We start from the raw sequence: 19,598 nt of genomic DNA, 5'->3' as shown, positions 1-19,598 counted from the left end.
CCACTTCCCAGTGCTATCATATTTGGGCTTAGGATTTAAACATGAATTTGGTATTGGCAGAGGCACACAAATATTCAGCTTATAGCACAAACCCTATTTCCACAAAGATCACAAAAATACTGAGGGTTTTATGTCTTGGATATTACTTTTTTTGAGGGACATTATGCAACCCACTACAAAGTGAATGAGAGGATAAATATCTTCATAGTCTGCTTCAAACTGGGGAGTATGGGCTGTAGAGCTCTGCTTTGTGCTTCCAAATTTAATAACATACAATAGGCAAAGGAAATACAGAACGAAAGGCCGTGTTGTTTGACAGAAACAGTAAAGATTTGAGTAAGATGAACATGAGTTCAATCTTAGCTCTTTCTTCGTTGAAAACTTGGTCAGTCATTTAACTTCTACAAGCCTTGATTTCCTCACTTGATATATAGGGACCTATCTCATAAGACTGCTGTGAGAATTATAGAGACATTAACAGGCACACAGTGGCCTCTAAATACCATTATGTCAAATAAAAAAGTGTGAAGATAATATACTTGATATTGCTTATGTTAAAGTTGTGATTGTATAAATGAGTTGGATCTCTTCATAAAGGACAGAGATTGGCATCAAGGACAATAGTGAGACAACCCATCAGAGACAAAGATCAACAATGAAGAATCCAAGAGAGGGTGATCTTCAGATAGCCAAAGGAACATTTGGCTCCAGGAAAATTTGCTGTAAGGGAGGTATCTGTTATCAGAACCCAAGTGGGAGCAACCTTGGCAAAATCAAGGCAACACTTTCTAGTCTCAAAACTGGAATATTAGGCATATTTTGAATAAATGTAATAAACTTCATACTGTAGCAGGCATTGGAGATAAAAGGATGAGACAGACATACGATGCAATCTGAAGTATTACACAAGGGTAGGAATCGAGTTAAGAGAACTCCTAAAACAACCCTTGAGAGCCTTGGAAGGGTTTGAAGAGAATGAGACATTTGGATGGTCCTTGAGGATAAATAAAGAGCATGTCATCCAGAGAAAGGAGAAGGACTTTACAAATAGAGAAAAAAGAAGCAATGCATAGGAATTAAGGGATACCTTTCCAAATTCAGAAACAGAAACTCAGGAACAATCAAAAGCCCAGTTATCCAAATTTATGAATGAAAACAGAGCCAGGCTATTAACAGAGATTTAGTGTTGCCTCCCAAAGTCTCCACCCATATTTTTTTTTTTTTTAGTCTTCCTGACTATAATAGCAAGTTTTTCCTAGGGTCTGAGGCAAGAGCAAGCCTTCAGATGTGAGTCAGATAATTTCTAGCATTTGAGAAATAAGATATGCTGATATTGATAACCAGCAGTCAGATACAGACCATACATAAAACCAGAGAATAGTAGGGGGAAAGATTAGGAAACATTTACTACATTGAATTATCTAATTTAAACTTCACATTAATCCTCTAATATAAATTACAGCCGTGAAATAACCATTCCAGCCATCAAAAAGCAAAACTGACCTAGTTCCTGGAGAGAGGAAGCTTTCTGCTGAGAGTCAGCCCTGGGTCCCAGGATGCTTTCTAAAGGTGATTGCCTATGTGAGAAACAGTTCTTGCACCTTGGTTGCTACTCTTCAGTACGTTTTCCTTTTTCGATGAAAGGATTGTTGGGTAATATCAACGACAAAGAACAATGAATATGTACTCAAGTTACTTGTACCTATGGGTGGCTTCCTGGTGTGCAATAAATGTTAAACTAGGTTTTCCAAGGACATAAATCTTCAACACTATTTCCAATATTATGAGGGAAAACCACCCCCAATACCGTAGGGAAAAAAGCTTCAGATTTCATAGGTCCTGCAAAGTTTAGAAGCAGCCCTGAAGCGACTCAGTGTCGTCCCTGGAGACAGTTTCCAAGATTTTAACCACCTACTGGCAACTTAATTTCTGTCCACCTTGTCACATCGCATCCTCGCCCATGAGTACGCAGGATGTCACCCCTTCCCACCCTAGCCAGGGAGACGCTGGCCTGGAGGACGTCACAGCTCGGGATGGCAGCAGCCCTTCACCCAGGGGAGTGGAGTGGAAGGGGAGAGGCGAGTTCTGTATTTTGATGGCTCCCTTTCGGGGAGAATCTAGGGGCGGCTGGGGGTCGCTTGGGGTCCCTGTTAGACCCTTTCCTGACTCGGCGCGGGAAAACTCGCTGCAGCCGCAGTCGCAGCTCCACATCCCGGGAACGCAGCTGCGGGGTGCGGCGGGGTGGGGAGGGGTGGGGCGGGGGTGTGAGCGGCGCCCGTCTCCAGTGCGCAGGCGCGGGCGCGGCGGGCGAGGCCGGGTCGGAGCGCAGCGGCGGCGGCGGCGGCGGCGGCAGCGGCAGCGGAGAGCGCGGGAAGATGGCGGCAGCGGCTACGGCGGCGGGGGCCGAGCAGGTCTGTGAACCCCGCTGCGGCTGGGGCTAGAGGAGCGGGCGAGGCGGGGTCTTGCCGGTGGGCCACCGGAAGGGTGGCCGGCGCGCGCGAGGGCCAGCGGGGAGTGGACTCCGCGGGGCGGGGCGGGAGGAGCTGTCCGCCACCGGGATGCTGGCAAAGGCGGGGCGCGACCCCGAGCAGGAGCTCCCTCGCCGGGAAGGGGGAGCCTGCCGCGGCCCTCGGCCTAGCTTGGCTTGGCTATCCATCGTCGGCGGTGAGAAGGGGACACTGTCCTCAGGGATCCGGAGGCCACCGTGCCAATCTGGAGCCTACTCCGGGACGTGCCCGGCTTGGCAGCCAGCAAAGATGCGGATAAAAATAACCTCAGTCCCTGCTCCCCAGACACCAGCCAAGAAATGGTCAGCTGTTGCCTAGTATCAGATTGTGGCCACGTCTTGTTTCTGCCAACCCTGATATGCAGACGTGCCAGATTTCCCCTCCCACTTTGGTTTTTGGAGATTTAGTCGCCAGTGTAAAACCGTTCCTGTACAGTGGGTTTAAAATCACTTTTAGGAATGCATTATCAAGTATTTGCTGATCTGCATTGTAAACTTGTAACTTAGACTAGTTTCAGAGCCCCCCCATCAGCCTATATTCATGCATACATATCCATACATATGTGTACATACATATATGGATGGTTGCTAGAGCGATAATTTTCAGTCACTTCTTAATTCTTGTTTCCCTTTAAAATAACTTTTTAGTTTATCTTAAGAAAGTGTCATTCTTCAACATCGTTGCAAAAATAAATGAGCCAAGTTGCAAACATTCTTTTTGACCTTTGGAAAGATTTTTGTAGGTGATTAACTTTTTAGGGACCTATTCGTTATATGTCTGGAAGTCTCATTCTACGGGACAGAAAAAAATAGGAAACTGTGAAGTCTGCCTTCAAAGAGATTAAAGTCAAACTGCCAAATAAATGAAGAAAAATCAGCTAAAACCTCTAGTCAAACTGCTAATTTAGTGATAGTTGATGTAAAGGAATGTAAAGAAGTTTGGGACTGTTGAGATTAAAGCTGTTCCTTGGCTCTCATGACTTTCCTCCTGATTAAACAGCTTCTGTTTTAGATTATTCTTTTGCCATCTGTCATACCCTCTGATACTCTGGAGATTCTTGATGTTCTATTCTTCCTTTACACATAAACTGGGTATTGTGATCCCTCCTAATCTTCCTTGTGAGCCATCTTAGACCCCTCTGTATCACACTCACATCCAAGAAGTCACTAAGTCCTGATAGTTCTACCTGTTAAATCTTCTCCCCAGTCTTCTTTTCATCTCCAAAGCCATGGTTCAGTCAGGCTCTCACTTGCACTATTAGAGGAACCTGCTGTTCTATTCAGTTCACCTCTTTTGTCATGATTTTGCTTGATGTAAATCTGAGTTGTATCACTCATAATTTTTAAATCTTCAGTAGTTCACTGTCTTTTGCAAAAATTCCATTCTTGCATTGGTACTTAGTGTCATTTACTGCCTCCTGCCACCACATTTCTTACTTCCTCTTTTGATTCACTACTATACCTATCCTCTCCATTCGCATAAAGTTACCAAAGTTCCTTGACTCAGAGATGACTTGAACTCTGAATCTCAAAGTCGTTCCCTATGCCTAGAATGCCTCTCCCTGCTCTTTTGATGTACTAAATCCTGATCAACCTTCAGAATTCAATTTACTGTAGCCTCCACCCCCTAAGAATGTTTGCAGTCCTCTTCTGTGCCCTTTCGGTATTGCTTTCACTGCTATGGTATGACACTTACCGTGTTGTACTGCAATTGTTAGTGACCTTGTCTGTCTACCCTATTGTCCTATAAGTAAACTCTTTGAAGGATATCTTATTTACCAGTTTGGAGTAACTGATACCACATAATAAATAGTTAGTAAATGTGAAATACATCAAATTGAAGATAATAATGTAGATGAATTTGCAAAGACTTCATTTTGCCCTTTCTCTCTTATATGTGGACCTATATTCATACTCAGCCTGAGACCTTTAAGTTGCCCATCTATTAAGCTATCACAAGCCCCTACTGTTCTGTACAATAGAAGAAAGCACTCTCACTATGGCATTTTACTCCCGCATCTACAAAAACAATCTAAATGCATATTCAATTCTAAAATGTTTGCAGGTCATGCACCCTCTTAGGTGTTGCAGCCTCACGAAATACCCAACCTACACAACTGCATTCACATCTGTTTTGTTATAAAATCTTTTTTTTAGTAGATTATTTTACTTTCTACAGAGCCTTCCTTATCATTCCTGATCTATGTCAGATCTAGCAATGTGGGGAGAATAAAAGTTTTGGACAAGTAGGGCCAGGCTGAGGAAGTTGTTGGATAGCAGAGTAGTCTTTATGTTCTGTGGAGCTAGAGGTCACCAGTGATTTTTGATCATGAATGACTTATGTTTCAGGGAATGAAAAAGGTAAGGCCATCTGTCAAGGAAGAGTGAGAAGGGCAACTGGAATATTAATGTGGTGGCAGAGGTAGCAGGCTGATCAAAGGCTCATAAAAAATGGGAAAAAAGGGAAGTATTTGAGTGTTATATCTGACCCACCTCTCCTCCCTGTTTCCCTAGAAACTACAGCTCATCCTGATTCTCTCCCATGCCTGCAGCATGTATTACTATGCACTTGGTTTGGCACCTGAATATTCAGAGTGTTTTATTGCACTGTTAACTATTTCTGGCATAGGACTGTAATACATAGAGAATAAGGATGCTGGCCTATATATCTTGTATCCCTATGTATGATATTAATGTTCAAGCATAAAATTCTTAATATATATCTATTCAATAAGTGAGTTTTCTCAGAGCTCTAAAAATTATACAAGTTAAGCAGTATCCATTTCTACCATTCCTTTCATGCCTAATTAAATAGGATTATTGCCTAATATGTCATTCAACCATAGTCTAGTTTAATGGTTCTCAAGTTTTTTTTGATCTTTACACTCTTAAAAACTACTGAGGTCTTAAAGAGCTTTTGTTTATATAGGTTATATTCATTGATATTTACCTGATTAGAAATCAAAACTGAAAAAAATTTGAAAATACAAGAATGTACAAACATTGCATTATCTCTGAGAGTAATAATGTCATCACATATGATCATGTACCCATTGTCCATTCAAGAGAGGAAAGTGAAAAAGGAAATGATATCTTAACATTATTTTGAAAATGTACCTGGCATTCCAAACCCTGGAGGGGTTCACTTGACCCCATCACAGCCAACACACACACACACACACTTACATATACACACTCAAAGGACTGCCCAGTCTGCTGATCTATGATAATATTAGCTTTAGTCAATGGAGTTTTAAGGAGCAAATTATATCAAGTACCAAATTCTTTTGAAAATATGCATATGAAAAAATTAAACATGTTAATAAAACAATAAAAATAAATTATCCACCCTAAGATATGTTTGTCAACTCCAACAAGAAGTGAGGTGTACACCTGATTGACAATAAGACTGTTGAAAGCAAAGAGGGAAAATATGTTATTCAACAGTCACACTGAAGTTTCCGCTATGCAGTGCCTCTAAATATAGTAATGTCCTTATTTGGAGCCTGCAACGCCATGACTTGCAGGGTTGTAGAGGAAAATATATCAGTAACTAGTTTAGCTTTTTAAAAAAATATTTTTTAGTTGTCAATGGATCTTTTATTTATTTATTTGTATGCAGTGCTGAGGATCGAACCCAGGGCCTCACACATGCCAAGCAGGTGCTCTACCACAAAGCCACAATTCCAGCCCTAGTTTAGCTTTCTTTAGTTATGAATTTTCCCTTAATAAATATATCAAAAAAGTGTATTACAACTGTTCCATTGTGCTGTATTTTGTTTTTAGCAAAGTTCCAATGGTCCTGTAAAGAAGTCCATGCGTGAGAAGGCTGTGGAGAGAAGGAATGTTAATAAAGAACACAATAGTAACTTTAAAGCAGGATATATTCCAATTGATGAAGATCGGCTCCATAAAACAGGATTGAGAGGGAGAAAGGGCAATTTAGCCATCTGTGTGATTATCCTCTTGTTTATTCTGGCTGTCATCAATTTAATTGTAAGTATATGGTGCAGAATATTCTCTTTTAATCACCAGGGGGAAATTTTCATCTTGCTTTATGGTGATATTCTGAACTTAGTTTCTGTCACTTGTTGGGGCGGGGGGCTGTCTTACTTTCTGATTTTCTATACATGTTTTATCTCGTATAGGCTTTAGTGAACATGTATAAAAAAAAACCTAGTAGGCTGAGGAGGCAACACTAATTGCAGGAAAAGTTGAATGAAAAGACAGGAATCTATTGTTTTAGGAGAGGCAAAGACAATAAAATCATGCAGGAAAAAAGTTTGACAGATTCTTCCCTTTAATGGACTTAACTTTTAATTAGGATAGAGTCAACTCAATAGAGGAGAACTTTGCCATGATTTTGTTGTCTTTGCCTCTCCTAAAAAATATATTCCTGTCTTTTCATTCAACATTTCCTGCAATTAGTAATGCTCTTCAGCTGGATTTAAAATCATAAACCTTTTTTTAAAATTATGATTATTATTGTTATTAACACCATATGCAATTTCTTCTTATTTTTTATTTTTATTGGTTAATGGCAGTAAAGATTTGGGTTTTGTAGTCCCAAGTCCCTATTGTCAAGAATGAAAGGATCTGCTAGGTGTGGTGGTGTATGCCTATAATCCCAGAAGCTCGGAGGCTAAGGCAGGAAAATTGTGAGTTCAGAGACAGCCTCAGCAATTTATCAAGGTGCTAAGCAATTTAGCAAGACCCTGTGCTCAGTGATGAGGCACCCCTGGGTTCAGTCCCTAGTACCAAAAAGAATGAAAGGATCTGGTAGGTTGATTCATACTATGGTGCTGAGGACCTATGGCCACCTTTTCCAAAGATATTTACTTTTTTACAGAAAGGGCTTATTAGTCTGAGTTCATGACTCTGATGGTTAATTTTGAAACCTAGAATGCATTTAGATTGATATTTTTATTTTCATAGAGTGATTAATGGTATACATAAGACTGCTCATAAACATGATCTGCAGCACTTCAAAAGTGAATTTATGTTATTACTTCTAATGCTCTCAAGTCAGCCTTTGTATTTTATGTACATTTAAAACATTTGTGTCTAATTATTCACTAAAGTCAGCAAGAGCTAACATTATACATTTTATAGTAGGTACCATAAATAGCTTTACTAGGAGCACGTATTCTAAATTTATTTTTTATCTTATAACCTTGCATTATTGAAGATTTCTGGTTAAAATGGCAGAACAAAGATATTTCTGTCCTCTTCCAAAAAAATTTATCCCAAAGTGACAATGTCGAAATATCTTTGAAGAGGGTGAAAGACAACTGAAATCCCAAACCACAATATATGAAGACAAAAAGTAGGAGAAGGGATGCCAAACACTTGTCAGTGAGGAGAGATTGCTTGCCTGTTTGTTGGGAGGGGTTGCAGGGTGTAAGTGAAGTGCCTTGCTGAACCCTGCAAAGCCTTAGGAGTTGGAAATACAAGTACTTTGAAAAGCAGAATCAAGACAGGACCTGAAATAGAACTTGTTTGAAAAAAATCTATAGTAGTCAGATGCCTAGGCCTCCCTCTGTCTCAGCCAGCAGTTAGCCGCCCCTCTGAACACCATCCCAAACTAGCAGGTGTCTAGACACCTTGGACCAGACAGGGATCTTTGTGCCTAAGCCTGTTGTAAGAAGGTGGGTTTCCAACCTGAAAGCAGTGCACTGAGACTGCCTTTCCTGCACTCCCTTCTCCTCCTCCTCCAGCTCTCTGGCATCAGGCAAGAGGCAAAGGTAGCCCTCCATAGGTAACTGAAGCACCTAAACAAAAGATGTGACAGTAGTGACTTTTGGCAGGTCCCAGCGAAAAAACCATCGACTCTCACTATCATGAAGCCAATAAGTCACAAGCCCCACCCCACATAGAGAATTTCCTATGATCTTTTTCTCAAAAATCACTGTTAAGTATGAACACTGAGCCAGAAATCAATAGATTTTTGAAGAAAGCTCCAGGAATTGAGAAATGAAAAGGACAAAATACCCAAGTCCTGGGGAAGTATAAACTCAAATTTAGGAAGATAAAGAAAATGCAATGATTGACAGAAAATATTAAGGATATTGAGTCCATGAGACAAGAATGACATAATGAAGACAAGAATGACAAGGAGCAATTGAAGAATAGGAAGAACTCATAAAGATATACACACATATGGATGAATAGATTTTGGAAAACAAAGTAGCTCTTCCAGAATGTTCAACAAAAATGAAGAATCAGTCTGGGAGTTTTCTATTAATAGGAGATTCAGAAGCAAAAACAGAAAAACATTGGAAAGTTATCATAAGAAAAATTTCTAGAATAGATTAAAAGCTACCATTCTAGCTCTGGAATAATGCCTCAAGAAAAAAAATGAAATCCAGTCTCTTACTATGAAATGTTAAAAAATAAAATAAAATAAAATAAATCATAAATAAAGACCTTAAAATCTTTCTAAAATTTTTCCAGGAAAAAAAATGACTCACTCTTATATAAACAGTAAGTCAGAGTAGCATTGGACCTCTCAAAAACAGAAGAGAGCTAGGCATGGTGGTGCACCCTGTAATCAGGAAGGTGGATGAGGCAGGAGGATTGCAAGTTCAAGACCAGCCTGGGCAATTTATCAAGACCCTATCTCGAAATAAAAAGGGATGGGAATGTAGCTCAGTGGTATGGTGTTCTAGTACCAACAAAAATATTTTTTAAAACTAGCAATGGAAACTGGAAGGCAATAAAGCAATAGCTTTCAAAGTTCAGAAAGAACATTGTTTAAAATCTAAAAATTCATACCTAGCCAGAGTGTCAGTCAAATGCAACATTCTTGCCATGCACATTCTTCAGAAAATTTTGCTTCTAACATTATACATTTAGTGCTAGAGGAAAAACCACTAGCACTAAAGAAAGTTGGAGATAAGGAAACTGGGTATCTTTCTTGCACAGGAGAAAGACAAAAGGAAATTCTAGCATGAAAGAAAACGAAAAGTACAGCGTTACATCTGTGCAAGAGGCCAGAGATTGGAGCAGGAAATCCAGACTAGAGCAGGAAGACAGGGGTTCCAGAAAGATTTTCTAAGAGGAAAAAGTAAATACATTATCTGAGGAGTTTGGACAGAACATTCATGGAGAGATTTATAGAAATGTTGGAGGGTTTGAGATTTAGTTATATTTTCAAAGAAGCTAAGCAAATTAAAGAAGTATTGTACAAAGTACAAGAAAATAACTGCCATCATAATATCATATTTACTTTAGCAATGAACAGTATTTACATGGTCATAATACTGAAAATACTGAACATAGATTCATCTGAAACTTGAGGTTGGAGTTGGGAGAGAAAAGAGGTAGAAATAAGCTAAACTTCTCATCTGCTAAAATAAGAAATTATTCAATAAAACCTAAAATTGATAAATGTAGAAATAATAGTATACATATATATTATTTCATATGTTATTTAAAAACAAGGAGATAAAGCCCACAGCTAAAATTGTTGAAAGTGATTAGCCTGTGGAATGAGACCTGGAAAGGTAGAAGAAATTATAAACCTTTCCTTGGTCTTTTGCATGTAATGCCATGATAAGAATAAAATTGATTTTGTTTATAAGTGGAAAATCAATTAATATATTAATCTTACTGATTAAATATTTTAGTAACTCTTTAATATTTTGGCAATGATTTTTTTCTTTTCATTTTCCAAGTGTGTCAAGTGTATGCCTGTTAACAATGGGCTTGTGCTTTTTTTCAGATAACCCTTGTTATTTGGGCTGTGATTCGCATTGGACCAAATGGCTGTGACAGCATGGAGTTTCATGAAAGTGGTCTGCTTCGATTTAAGCAAGTATCTGACATGGGAGTTATACATCCTCTTTATAAGAGCACAGTTGGAGGAAGGCGAAATGAAAATTTGGTCATCACTGGCAACAACCAACCTGTAAGTTACGACATTAATTGAAATGCGGTGTGAATATTAGAAAGTGGGATTAGAGAACAAGTCTTTGTAAAAAACCTAGAGTTGATTATAGGAAAGAAGTATTTTCTTTTAGAGAAAATTAATATATTCATTTTATATTTGCAAATGTATTCAATATTTGTAAATATTTAGTACTCAATAGGATTGGTTTTATAATCTATTAAGGTTATATGCTTTCTTAATATTTTAGATTTTGTTCAATGGTAGCACTGATAGATATAATTAGTGTAAGAATGGGTAGATTACTCATCTCCACATGAAACCATTAAGAATATCCCATATTTTATGATAATCTGAAATAGAGTGTGCCTCTCTGCTCAGTAGCAGGCCATTCCAAGTGGTTGCTCTAACATAGGCTTTTAACTGAGTGAAACCTCAAGAAGGTATTCTCACTTTCATCCCAGCCACCTTAGGCCTTGAGCCATGTTCCCTGTGTTCCTCTCTTTATTTATGCAGAGCCAAATAAGCAAATAAACATTTAAGTTTTCATTTTAAAGAATTCTTCTCCCAAGGAAGTAGAGACAGAACACGTGCATTTAAAAGCATATGAAGTTAGTCTATTATTATAGTTAGTTAAATAGTGTTTCATAGTATTTTATTAGAATAATGTTCTTCATGAATTTTGGTTGTAATATTCTTTGAAAATATATTCACAATAGAGTGTTTTTCTGAAGATTGTTTTTCAGCAAGGAACAACAAAGCTCAGTGTAGAAAAGAACAAAACTTCAATTACAAGTGACATTGGTATGCAGTTTTTTGACCCGAGGACTCAACATATCTTATTCAGCACAGACTATGAAACCCATGAGTTTCATTTACCAAGTGGAGTGAAAAGTCTGAATGTTCAAAAAGCATCTACTGAAAGGGTATGATTTCTTTTCTTCACTTTACTAATGGGAGACAATTATTGTCTAAAGTTATAAGTTTCACTTTTTTAATATTTATTTTTTAGTTTTAGGTGGACACAATATCTTTATTTTATTTTTATGTCGTGCTGAGAATCAAACCCAGTGTCTCATGCATGCTAGGCGAGCGAGGTACCACTTGAGCCACATCCCCAGACCCTAGTTTCACTTCTTTACAGTGGTATGAAAGAATGTATTCCAGAACATTGGAAAGGATTAGTTCTAGATCTTTCATTATCTAGTTTATGTGAGCAATATCAAGTCCTCTCTTTATTATCAGTTTCCAGATGTAAAAAATTTCCTATCCTCTCTCATGTTTGAAATTCCCATTTATCTGTGATAATTAGTCTCACATTATTTAGAAAAGCTTATCAGTATTTTTTTTTAATTTTTAGATTACCAGCAATGCTACCAGTGATTTAAATATAAAAGTTGATGGAAAGGCTATTGTGCGTGGAAATGAAGGAGTATTCATTATGGGCAAAACCATTGAATTTCACATGGGTGGTAATATGGAGTTAAAAGCTGTGAGTATTTTCTTAAGAATTTTAAGAGAATTATTAGGTTTTTGGATACATAAATCCATGTGTAGAATAGTATACAGTTACTAAAAATAGTGATGTATTTTTTTGTCATGAAAATATTTTCAAAATGGATTGTGAAATAAAAGAAAGTTACAAAACAATTTATGAAATATTTCAGTTTTATTTTTTAGAACATATCTGTTTATAAAAACCTACAATAATATGTCAAAATATCAATAATATTTAGTTATGGGTAGCAGGAAAACAGACAATTTAATTTTATGTTTATTTCTGTTAGTTTGTATTTTCTGAATTTTGTTGGTATTAGTTTAAAAGGCAAAAAAGAAAAACCCAAACTGGCAGATCAAAGTATGCATGCCCTAAAGTTGTTGTTTAACTAAAGAGTCTTCATGTCCTTTCCTGTTTTTTATCCAGTGTCATGATAAAAACAATTATCAAATGTTATCAAGTATATTTTATTTAAACATCTGTTATTAATTATATAGGGAGAAGATTTTTGCCTTATTGCAGCTGCTGAAAATTAAATTTCTTTGTGTTTCACAGATTTTATATGAACTTTAGCAGATATCATACTTCATATAAGGGAGCCATAAGTTCAAAAACTTTTACCAGCTCATAATTCTGGTCAAATGCCTTTGGGCACTTCTATATACTACTTAAGTAAAACTAATAAATTTGTCTTACCAAGCATTGCATGATAAAAGTGACTTCAAGCCTAAAGACTTATTTACTCCCTTTTTTAAAAAGTGAATTGCACTTTTTTTTAGGAATAATGAACTTTAGAAAATGAGGTAGTTGTTTCACTTTCATAAACAAATTTTTCCCCTAAAGCTCATAATTTCATTTCTAAATAATAAAGATAAGGAGAAAGTGTAATTCTTGCCAGAAACTCCCTAACAATATTCAGTAGTTTTACTTGCATTGTGCTAAGAAGCCCTTCCTCTAAGAGAGCAATGTTGAGCACCAGCCACAGCTGGGCTGTTGTTTTGTGCATAAGAAAGGTGAAGAGAAAAGCAAGAGGTGTGAACCATTTGTAGAGACCATACACAAATTGTTTAAATGTTGAAATACTTGAAAATATGTATACATACCAGTTTCTTCACAGCTAAAAAAAAAATGAAAAGATAACTAGCTTTATAATTCAGTTAATATCAATGGTTAGTTTTAAAGAATATAAGCTATTCATAAGAATTTTATCAAATTACCTTTTCAAATCCCTTTTTTCCTCACTTTCTCACCCTCTATCCCCCTCCCCCCTCCCCCCATCTCTCATTTTAATTTTTCTTTTTTGTGGTACTGGGAATCAAACCCAGAGCCTCACACACATGCTAAGTAAGCATTCTCCACCGAGCTACATTCTCAGCCCTTATTTTTCATTTTTAATTAACATGTCGTGTACATATTTATGAGGTACAATGTGATGTTTTGGTAGATAAATACAATGTGTAATGATCAAAATAGGGTAATTAGCATATCCATCACCTCAAACACTTATTGTTTCTTTGTGGTAAGAATATTCAAAATCCTCTCTTCTAGCTATTTTTAAGTATACAATATATTGTTAACTGTATTCAAACAACTATGTAATAGAACTCTAGAATTTATTGAAAATGCCTGAGTAATTTAAAGAAAGTAAAATTAATGACCACAAGATGGCAGCATTGGAACAAAATTTGAAAACTAATCACTTAAGAATTATATTTATTCAGTATGTAGCTTGAGCATTCCTATTCCCAAAATTTGGATTTGGAATACTTGACCAGTAAAATATTCCAAAATCCAAAACACTGTGAAATGTGAAACACTTCTGTTCAAAGCATTTCAGATAAGGGATATTCAGCCTGTAATACCACTACATAGTACATTAGCCATTTCTATTGCTTTTTAACCATCTTCCTGTCATCTCATCTTGTAAATACCCTCTGAGAGATGATTTAGAACTCCTTCCTCAGCCTTTCCTCTGAACTAACATTCATATACACAAATGCCTACTTACTTTCTCCACTTCCATGTCTAATAGCACCTGAAATCTAACAAGTCTAAAATCTTGATATCCTACTTCCTCACCAGTTATACATTTCTTTCAGTGTTCTGTCCTGTAAAATGATAACCCGTCAGCAAAGCCTTCTGGCTTTACTTTCAGAAGATATACAGAGGCAGGCTGCTTCTCATCAGCTCCATCATCACCACTATGGTATGAACTGCCATCATTTTCCTGCCTGAATTGTTGGAACAGCCTCCTAACTGGTTCTTTTGTGACTTTCTTCACATCTGTAGTTATTTTTCTGCCTTTCAACCAGAATGATTTTCTAAAACAGTCACATCACTTCTCCATTCGGAATCCTCTATATGGCTTTCGTCTAATTTCAAATAAAATCTAGAATTTATTCCTTTGACTTTCACATCTGGTTCCTGATTATTTCTCCTCAGCCTCTGTGCTCCATTCATAGTGGCCACCTTATTGTCCCTAGAACACCAGGCACATCTTTACCTTTGCATGTACCGTTTTCTCAGCTTGGAATTCCCTTCCCCATTTACCTACCTGACTTAACTTTCTCACTTCTTCCAGTTTCTGTTGGAATGTGACCTTATCAGGGAGGCCTTTCCTGACTCTTTTATAAAATAGGATCCCCACCTGCTCACTGTCTCTACTTACCCTGCTTTATGTTTCTCCAGAATTTATCCCTATATGTCTTACCTCTTCGTTTGTTTATTGTTTGCTCCCCTCCCTGAAATGGCGGCCTTCTGAGGACTTTTTTACTTCTGTGTCACTAGCACCTAGGATCGTGCCTGGTACATAGTGGGCACTTAATAATTATTTATTGAACGAATAAAAGAAAGAACGAAGAAAGGAAAGAAGTGAGATACGCTTAGTGTTTCCTCTTAAAACAGGGGTTTTAAGAGCCTATGTTATAAAAGTGTTTCTGGAGCAATGGCCTTAAAGAGGAAAAATCTCCAGACAGTTTCCTTTGAGTATCTGGTTTTCTAAATTATATGGTTTTAATCTAGTTAATTCAATCTTCATTAATTAAAATTAATTGCCTGTTAGAGAAAATGCCTTCTTCTTCTCATCATCACAAACTTATCAGTCAGTAACTTTGTTAATATTCTCTTAGGAATTAACAAGTGAAAATGAGACATAATCAGCATTAGTTTTATTATACACTTAGGAGTTTTGATGTAACTTTAACTAACAATTGAAAGTTATATGGCAGGTTTATTGACATTCAGTTGAACTGAATAAACTAAGAAGTCACCAGTTGAATATTGATGGTTGTTTTGGGTTTTGATGTTGCCATTATTGTTTTGGTCGTGATTTTACTCTCTAACTGCCTTCTTTTTGTGTTAATATTCTGGCAAGTTTTGTTTAATAACTTTGTTCTATACTCATATGTGGAAGTAAATAAATTGTATTATTATCCTTTTTGTAGGAAAACAGCATCATCCTAAATGGAACTGTGATGGTCAGCACAAGTCGATTACCCAGTTCCTCCAGTGGGGACCAGCTGGGTGGTGGCGACTGGGTGCGCTACAAGCTCTGCATGTGTGCTGATGGGACTCTCTTCAAAGTACAAGTAACTGGACAGAACATGGGCTGCCAAATCTCAGACAACCCTTGCGGGAACACGCATTAGAAGAGCCTAGAGGTCATCAGTATGTTTGTATCTTGACTTGACCTTTCCCCCACCCCCGCCCAAGTATGCATGCAAATCATGTTTTTTCAGAGTTTGTGATAATTTTGTAATTATTTTAACTGAAGAGCACTACTGTATCTATTATGTAGTCTCCATATTTAAAATATTCTTGAGAGTCTAAATTCTAATACATTTTATTAAGTTGCACTGATTTTTCAAGTGACAGTCCCCTAAAATCATTATAAGAAGTTAATAAAATCTTTAAAAAAGATTTTTTTAAAGAATTAATCTTTAAAAAAGTGTTTTTTAAAAATTCTACTATCCTTGACTAAAGGATAAAGGGCTGACGCAACTGTTTAGATTCACTGTAATAAGTTTTTGATAATTCTAATGGGAATAGACCCATTAGAGATGTTTAAAAGGCATACCATCGATGTTTCATGTTCTATTTTTTGGTTTCTAAAAGAAAAGATGTGGATTTTTAGTGTATTAACCTTGAGCCATATTCTCACATGCCAGTAAAGTCATTAAAGAACTTGATGTTTGTGAGAGAATAAACTGTGGTTCCTTAGCTTTTCACTAAAAAGAAAACACTCGGTGATAGAATGTTTATTTGTTATAATGATAATTATTGAGAGTTCACAGTGTGGTAGAAAGCAGACACATGCTCAGTTTTAACTTTTAAGTAATGATAGCTTTTAAGTCATTTGTTGAGTGTCTTAGATTTCCCAGGCATTGCATATTTAATGTCTCTAGTTCTCACTGAGGCTCACTGAATAGGTGTTATTATCCCAGTTTTATCCATTAGGAACTGAGGATCAGACAAATTAATAAACTTGCCTAAGATGGTATAGTAAATAGCAGAGTTGGGATTGGAATGCAGGTGTGATTCAAACCTAGGTGTAATTGATTCCAAATATCATGCTCTTTTTACTATCTGCACTGAATTCTCAATTATTTAAAACTCTAGAAAGATGAAGGACTAAATCAAACTTCCCTAAGGTAAGAAAATCAAACAAAACAGTTAGACTACTCTATTTAAAAGAAATAAATCTCATATCAGATAAAAAAAAATCACTGTCAGATTTTAACCATCTTAAGCCAATTCCAAAATACTATTCTACATAGAGGTGTAATTGGCCTATCTATGACTTAGCAGTTTTCCAAATAAAGGTCATTGGCACACTGGATTACCTGAATAGGTTCCAGAGGTACAGGGACATTCTCACCCTTAGCCCTCAGGGCAGCTCAGTGCAGTGGGAGACAGTAGGCCTAGCCAAGTCCTGCTGGTTTTACGACAGCATACCACACTAATGTCACCTTTTAATGTGTCAGGATACGGAACTAAAAGCAGGAGATAATACACAAAATTTTTGAGTGTAAGAACTTATCTTCTAATATCACTATCTCTTTATAATTATACCCTCAAGCCAGTTGATTTTTAACATATTTTGTATTTGATATGAAAGGAACTCTCTGGTATTAAGACACACACAGGATCAGGGACAGGGAACCCAAAGTAGATTGCCATAGAATAGGCAGTAGGTACATATCATAGGTTCTATTTGCAATGAAATATAACCATGTTCTGTCATGGTCACTTTGAACTGTGTAGATAAGAAAATCAGTGCAAAAAATTGTATTCAATATAGTCATGGTTCTCTTTTACAGAAAAACAATATACCTTAAAGATTATGAAGTCAATAAATTTTACTGAAATAGGATTGATTTACTACATAATACTGAGAGCAGTTTTTAAGTGAAAAGAAAATGAGAGATTTCTGACCTCTGAGTATTATTAGTTATAGTGATATTTGAAACCTTTTAGATATCTTTTGATGTCTGAATGATTCTCAGAAAATAATCATTGAAATTTTCATTTAGATGCTCAGTATATTTTTAAATTGTACATTCATTACTTGTCTATTTAGATTTGTTTTGAAAGTTTCTTTAAATATTTTTACTAAAACCATATTACAAAGTATTATTTATTGAATCTAATTCATGATATAGTCTATTTTTACTTCTCTTTGAGAAATACTTGTGTTTTTGATACATTTCCATTAAGTGCTTTTGACATGAGAAGATATTTTGGTGTTTCTATAAAATTGACTGTTATCAGGTATAGCATTTTAGGATACTCTGTAGGTAGTCTTTGCTTTTCCACTGAAATGTAGACCTGGAAAATTTATTGGGAAGCAGAACAAGAACAAACCACCCATTTTACCTGTGACCTATTTTGATTCACAGTAAAATTTCAGCAACTCAATAGCACCCCCAGATGGTGTTTTTCTATAAAGGGATAAATTTACCTCTTCCTGATTCCATTAAGCACTGATAGGGCAAGCAGCAGCTTTGGGAGAGGTGAATGATAGAGGACCCTAAGAAGAATGTAGATACATGCTTGTTTGAATAATGACAGTATTCTAGAGGTGGATTACCATGACATGGGGAATAAAAATAAATAAATACATGATTTCTTAGAGACTGTCTAATGGGCAGATAGGAAAAATGCAAAACAACACAAAGCAGGGACTGCCTATATATAGTCTGCAATATTTTAAAATAAACTAATTTGTATTTTTTTGGCATTGTGAAAAAATAAATAAATTTTGTGTGATAGTTTTGATGATGAAAGATAGAAATTCTATCTAGTTTTGAATGAGTGAGTGTTTTTTAAGGAAGTAAAATGTTTTGGTGCTAAACTTGACAGCAAAGAGACCATTGAAATGCTGACAGTTTTACTCATCTGAAGTGTTAAGAGGGGCAAAGATTAGAAATCATGCCATAGGAAAAAAATTAAGTAGATAAAAAATTTGTTTCAAATTGCTAACTTGCATTTCAGTTCATTCAATTTGTAATGACTATTAATGATCTCTGTTTACAATAAAAATTCTGTAAACTATTGGCTGTTAGTTTTTTAGTGTTTATATGTTCATGGATTTCCACTTGATCATGCAGACATTATAAATTTAAATATGTTTTGAGAATGGAACTTCATCTGTATTTATGTAATATCTCTGGATATCAGATTTAGAAAGTTGCAGTGTGGATAGTCCCACCCCATTTGCATTGCAGAAGGCGTCTCTCCAGCATCCAGGGAATTAACTGTGCACACTGTTACCCTGGCAAGCTGCCAGTGCTGGAGATGAAAGGGTGAAGGCTTGCCACTCAGCTAGCATGATGGCAGGAGGGGAGGAGCCTCCAGGGCTCAGTTCTGAAATCCCCACCTGGCTAATTCAGCTATAGACCCACTTGAAAACTACCTAAGGCTCTTAAGGTATGTCTCAGAAGCAGCGTATCATATTTTTTCCACATCTTCTCATCACCAAAATAGTCTTAGTTTTTTTTCTTTCTCTTTTTCCAACTTGTTTTTATCTAAGAATGAATTCTTCATTTCGTTTCTACTTTTTTTCCTCTACTGCCTTCTTCCTCCTCTTTCTCTCTGATACTTGCATACCCAAGCCCAGTATTTCTAACTGCTTCTTCAAACTTCAGCTTGAATATGTGTATTTAAAGACTTACTTTTTATCTTATTGTTTTCAGTTTCCTCACAAACTTTTTCTGGAGTTCTTAGTGCTAAACAGCACTAAGAATTTATGTATACCCAGTCTATATAAATTTCTTTGTAATAAAAATAATGTTTCTTTACAAATAAATAACTTTCACTGTAAGATAATAGGATTATTCTTATGTGTTTTGAACTTATATTCATTAACGTATCAATGTCTTCAATTTAAAAAGAAGCAAGGCAATAGAAATCTTTAAGTTAAAAACTTTTTAAGAAAAAGTATTTTTCAACTACATCTTTCTCTTCAGTACTACAAAGTGATGTGCTTCTCTAAATGATTTTGTTGTTGTTGCTATTGTTGTAGTATTAGCTGCATATACAATTATAATGATTACAGCTTGAATGTAGAAGGAAATTTTTTTTGACTGGACAAATTAATTCAGTTTCTGTGCATAAGGGACACACTATAAATTACTTCTCCTGCTATAGGGCAGCTTTGCAGTTCATGGTCATGTGTATGAATTTAGATGTCATCCAAAATTTGGGAG

The 19,598-nt window shown here is 36.4% G+C and overlaps 1 protein-coding gene across 1 annotated transcript; it reads left to right on the top strand.

Moving 5' to 3' along the window:
- The first annotated feature begins 2,317 nt into the window (after positions 1–2,317).
- On the top strand, positions 2,318–18,447 carry Sgcb (sarcoglycan beta). The gene is made up of 6 exons (XM_076864762.2): positions 2,318–2,411; positions 6,293–6,502; positions 10,230–10,415; positions 11,129–11,320; positions 11,755–11,886; positions 15,336–18,447. The coding sequence occupies exons 1-6, from the start codon at positions 2,376–2,378 to the stop codon at positions 15,537–15,539; spliced, it is 960 nt and encodes a 319-aa protein (XP_076720877.1). The 5' UTR covers positions 2,318–2,375; the 3' UTR covers positions 15,540–18,447.
- Positions 18,448–19,598: the final 1,151 nt, after the last annotated feature.

The sequence above is a fragment of the Callospermophilus lateralis genome, chromosome 8 (assembly GCF_048772815.1).
Source record: "Callospermophilus lateralis isolate mCalLat2 chromosome 8, mCalLat2.hap1, whole genome shotgun sequence".
Taxonomy (NCBI): domain Eukaryota; kingdom Metazoa; phylum Chordata; class Mammalia; order Rodentia; family Sciuridae; genus Callospermophilus; species Callospermophilus lateralis.
This window is presented reverse-complemented; position numbering and strand designations above follow the sequence as displayed.